This window comes from Solanum tuberosum, unplaced genomic scaffold (assembly GCF_000226075.1).
Source record: "Solanum tuberosum cultivar DM 1-3 516 R44 unplaced genomic scaffold, SolTub_3.0 scf00026, whole genome shotgun sequence".
NCBI lineage: Eukaryota > Viridiplantae > Streptophyta > Magnoliopsida > Solanales > Solanaceae > Solanum > Solanum tuberosum.
The window spans coordinates 2,748,825-2,752,040 of NW_006238952.1; the positions used below are offsets into that span (position 1 = coordinate 2,748,825).

The following is a 3,216-nucleotide window of genomic DNA, read 5'->3' on the forward strand; positions in this document are numbered from 1 at the left end:
TATATATATATATATATCAGATGTACGATCACCTTGAAACAAACCAAAAGCCTAGCTCAGAGGTAAAGGGTTCAAATTCTCTTATTATACGAAGTAGATTAAATTCCCGCTAGCTACAGTTTCTAATGTTTTTAGCTTTTGGCTTGTTTGTTTCTCTGGTTTTACGAATCGCCTTGACAAAAATCCTGCCTCCACCGCTGCCGGGAAGGATTACTATGTCGAATAAGTCATCAATGTATGAGCAGATAAAAGTGATCGCACTGATAAATTAGCATAAAAATATGGTGTAACGGGGCAGTATGTACTGAGTAACAATTAAATAAACAGAATAGTAGCTAAAAAGTACCTTAGAAGGCTTCATAGGCTCGGGAATGACGAAAAGCGGGGCGGAGAAGATCAACCCTGTCCAAGTATCCGGATCGGACTGGAGGTACATAAGCAGAGTAGCTAGCCCACCCATAGATTCCCCGAACAGAAACGCCGGCAAATGCTTGTACTCATCGCTATTCCTCACGCTCTTGAAAAAGCACAAGGAAGTAGCAGCGGTCTTCTCCAAGTCTCCAACGTAGCATCGGATTCCATCGGAGCGGCCGTGTCCGAGCAGATCTGCGGCAAACACAGCATAACCCCAACTTGCGTAACTAATGCATATTTTCTGAAATAACCAACCGGTATCGGAGCCATATCCGTGGGTCATGTAAACAGTGGCCTTAGGAGACACATTTGGGTCTAGTGGGAGAAATGATTGAGTGAAGAGCTTGCCATTGGGTGTGTCGAAGTGCGATTTGGAGTTTCGCACTCCTTGAGAGGCATAGTACTCTTCCTCCGGCATATCGCCCCAGTAGTTAATTGCGGTTTCCGGCGCTTCCGACGTCATTTTCCGGTTGCTCTGAGTGGTTGTAGGCGTGGAGTAGGTGGCGGGCGGTATCTGAGAGTTGGTATGAAATTTTTGCAGGGATGGAGTGTTTTTATCCGAAATGGTTTCACCAACTACTTTTCTTTTTTTCTTCTTTTTTCAGGTCAATTTCAATATAATATTGAATTGGTGCCCCACCTTGGGGGATTGGTGAAGGCCTGAAGGGAGTAGGTGAAATGACTACTATTATCTCAATAAGATCAGACTAATTTGGATTGGCGATTTTCAGGATTTCATTTTGGGATTCGGCTCCTCTCCATTTTCCTTTCCTCCATTTTATTCAAGTTCTTGCTTGGATATGAGACACATGATATATATAAAAATTAATGGTTAAAATTTAATTGAATTAAAATAAAATTCTAATTATGATTTAGATAATTAATAATTCATAAGAAAATTGACAATACCACAATCATAACAATATATTATCTTGTTCATAAATATATTATTAAAAAAAAAATCCTTTTCTTACTAGTATTATCTTCTGTTTTTATCCATTAATATAAATACAATAATTTCTCTTTTTCTAATTATTTTTTTCCCAAGTATTTTTGCTATTAATTATATGTAAATTAATTTTAAAGAGAACGTTCAAAGTTGCTATCTAAGACTTTCTCAATTTAAAAAAAAAAAACAAATGGAAGATAAATACTCGTAGGAAAAAAAATAGAAAAGAGAAAAGTTTTTTTTAATATATTTATAGACAAGAGATTATATTGTTATATGACTTATGATTATTTTAACTTTTTTCTTTTTTTGATAACATTTTAACTTCAGTTTTTCACGTGACATGTTAAAGGCCACAAGATTAAATGACAGTTTTGTACATAACTTTAATTTAGAATCACAAGATTCAAAACTCTTCTTTATTTTCTTAAATTTCGTGTCAAGTCAAACTAGACTATTCTTTGTAAAACGGAGGGAGTAATATATACTTAAATTTGAATTTAAGACTTTTGATTAAGGAAAAGTGATCACAAAATCCTTTTAATCAAATACTGAGTTACGAAAATTACTTTTACTATCAAAAGTTTTAAGCAATATGTCAACATTTTATATGCACTTTCAACTTTCTTAATCAAAACATATATTTTTAGTTGTCATATTCTGTTGCAACTTGCACGTTTATTAAAAACCAGAAAGAAGAAGTGGTTTGACTAATTATTTGTTTTCTCTTCAATGTGCCTTACATTATATAAGGATATCATTTACTTTCAAGAATAATTAATATTAAAGATATTTTAAGCAAAAAAAAATTTAAGGAAAAATATATAATTTTAAAAATTATTTTAATTTAATTTTATAAAATTATAAATATTTTGAATAATTATGACAAGTCAAAATGAAGGGAATCATTTTCAAACACAAAAAAAAGTTCCTCACATATACTAAGGGCTCGTTTAGTTTTTTTTTTTAAAAAAGGGCTCGTTTAGTTAGTGAAATAGGATTTTTTTTTAATTAAAAAAAGATATTCCACTTTTTATATGAAATAATTAAATCAATCATTTTAGTACATTTCATGAGATTGTTATTCCTTATTCTATCAATCAAACACGTAATAAAATAATTGCACATTTTATTTAGTGGAAGAAATTGTTGTTTCTTACTCCAACAAAACAACCAGAGAAGTACACTTACCCCTTCGGCCTTGACAATAAATAAGGACAAAATGGCACAGCATAACACCCTATAGACTAAATTAGCAATAAATAGTCCATTTTTAATTTGTTAGCAAGAAAAAAAACTTTGTGTTATTTATTTGGCATTGAATTATTATTTTTCTTTTCTTTTTTTAAAATGTATTTTTGTCCTCCTTATTTTTCTAAAACATACGTTTGATTGCTGCTTTGTTTTTTCTTGAATTTTTTTTTATTGTTTTATTATCCCTAATTTATCTCTTTTTTTTAAATTATTTTGTCAACATTTTTAAAATAGTGTTCTTCTCTTTTTTGTCTCTTTTTCTCTTTCCAGAATTCTTTTCATACGTATATTTGTTTCTCTTCCTAATTTTCAATTCTTCTCCTTAATTCAATATGTTTATGAAAATCAGATATAACAATATGTTTTTTCATGGATACTTCTAAAAATCATCTTTATATATAATCTTATTCTTGTCCAATTAATTGTGAATTTCATGATTTGTAGAATTGAAGTTTTTGCGAAAATTTAGGTTATTCAACCTTTTTTTGTTTTCTTTCTAAAATCCTTTTCATATGTATATTTGCTTCTCTTCTAAATTTTCTCTTATTCTCCTTAATTTACTCTGTCTATGCAAATCATATTTAACTGTATGTTTATCG

General features: G+C 30.5%; 1 protein-coding gene across 1 annotated transcript in view; it reads right to left on the reverse strand.

Moving 5' to 3' along the window:
• Positions 1 to 984, reverse strand: part of LOC102585209 (caffeoylshikimate esterase) — a 3,168-nt gene extending 2,184 nt beyond the window's left edge. Inside the window, exon 1 of the mRNA XM_006341604.2 lies at positions 347 to 984. Within this exon, the coding sequence (XP_006341666.1) occupies positions 347 to 877 (531 nt within the window). The 5' untranslated portion in view covers positions 878 to 984. The remainder of the gene's footprint in view (positions 1 to 346) is intronic.
• Positions 985 to 3,216: the final 2,232 nt, after the last annotated feature.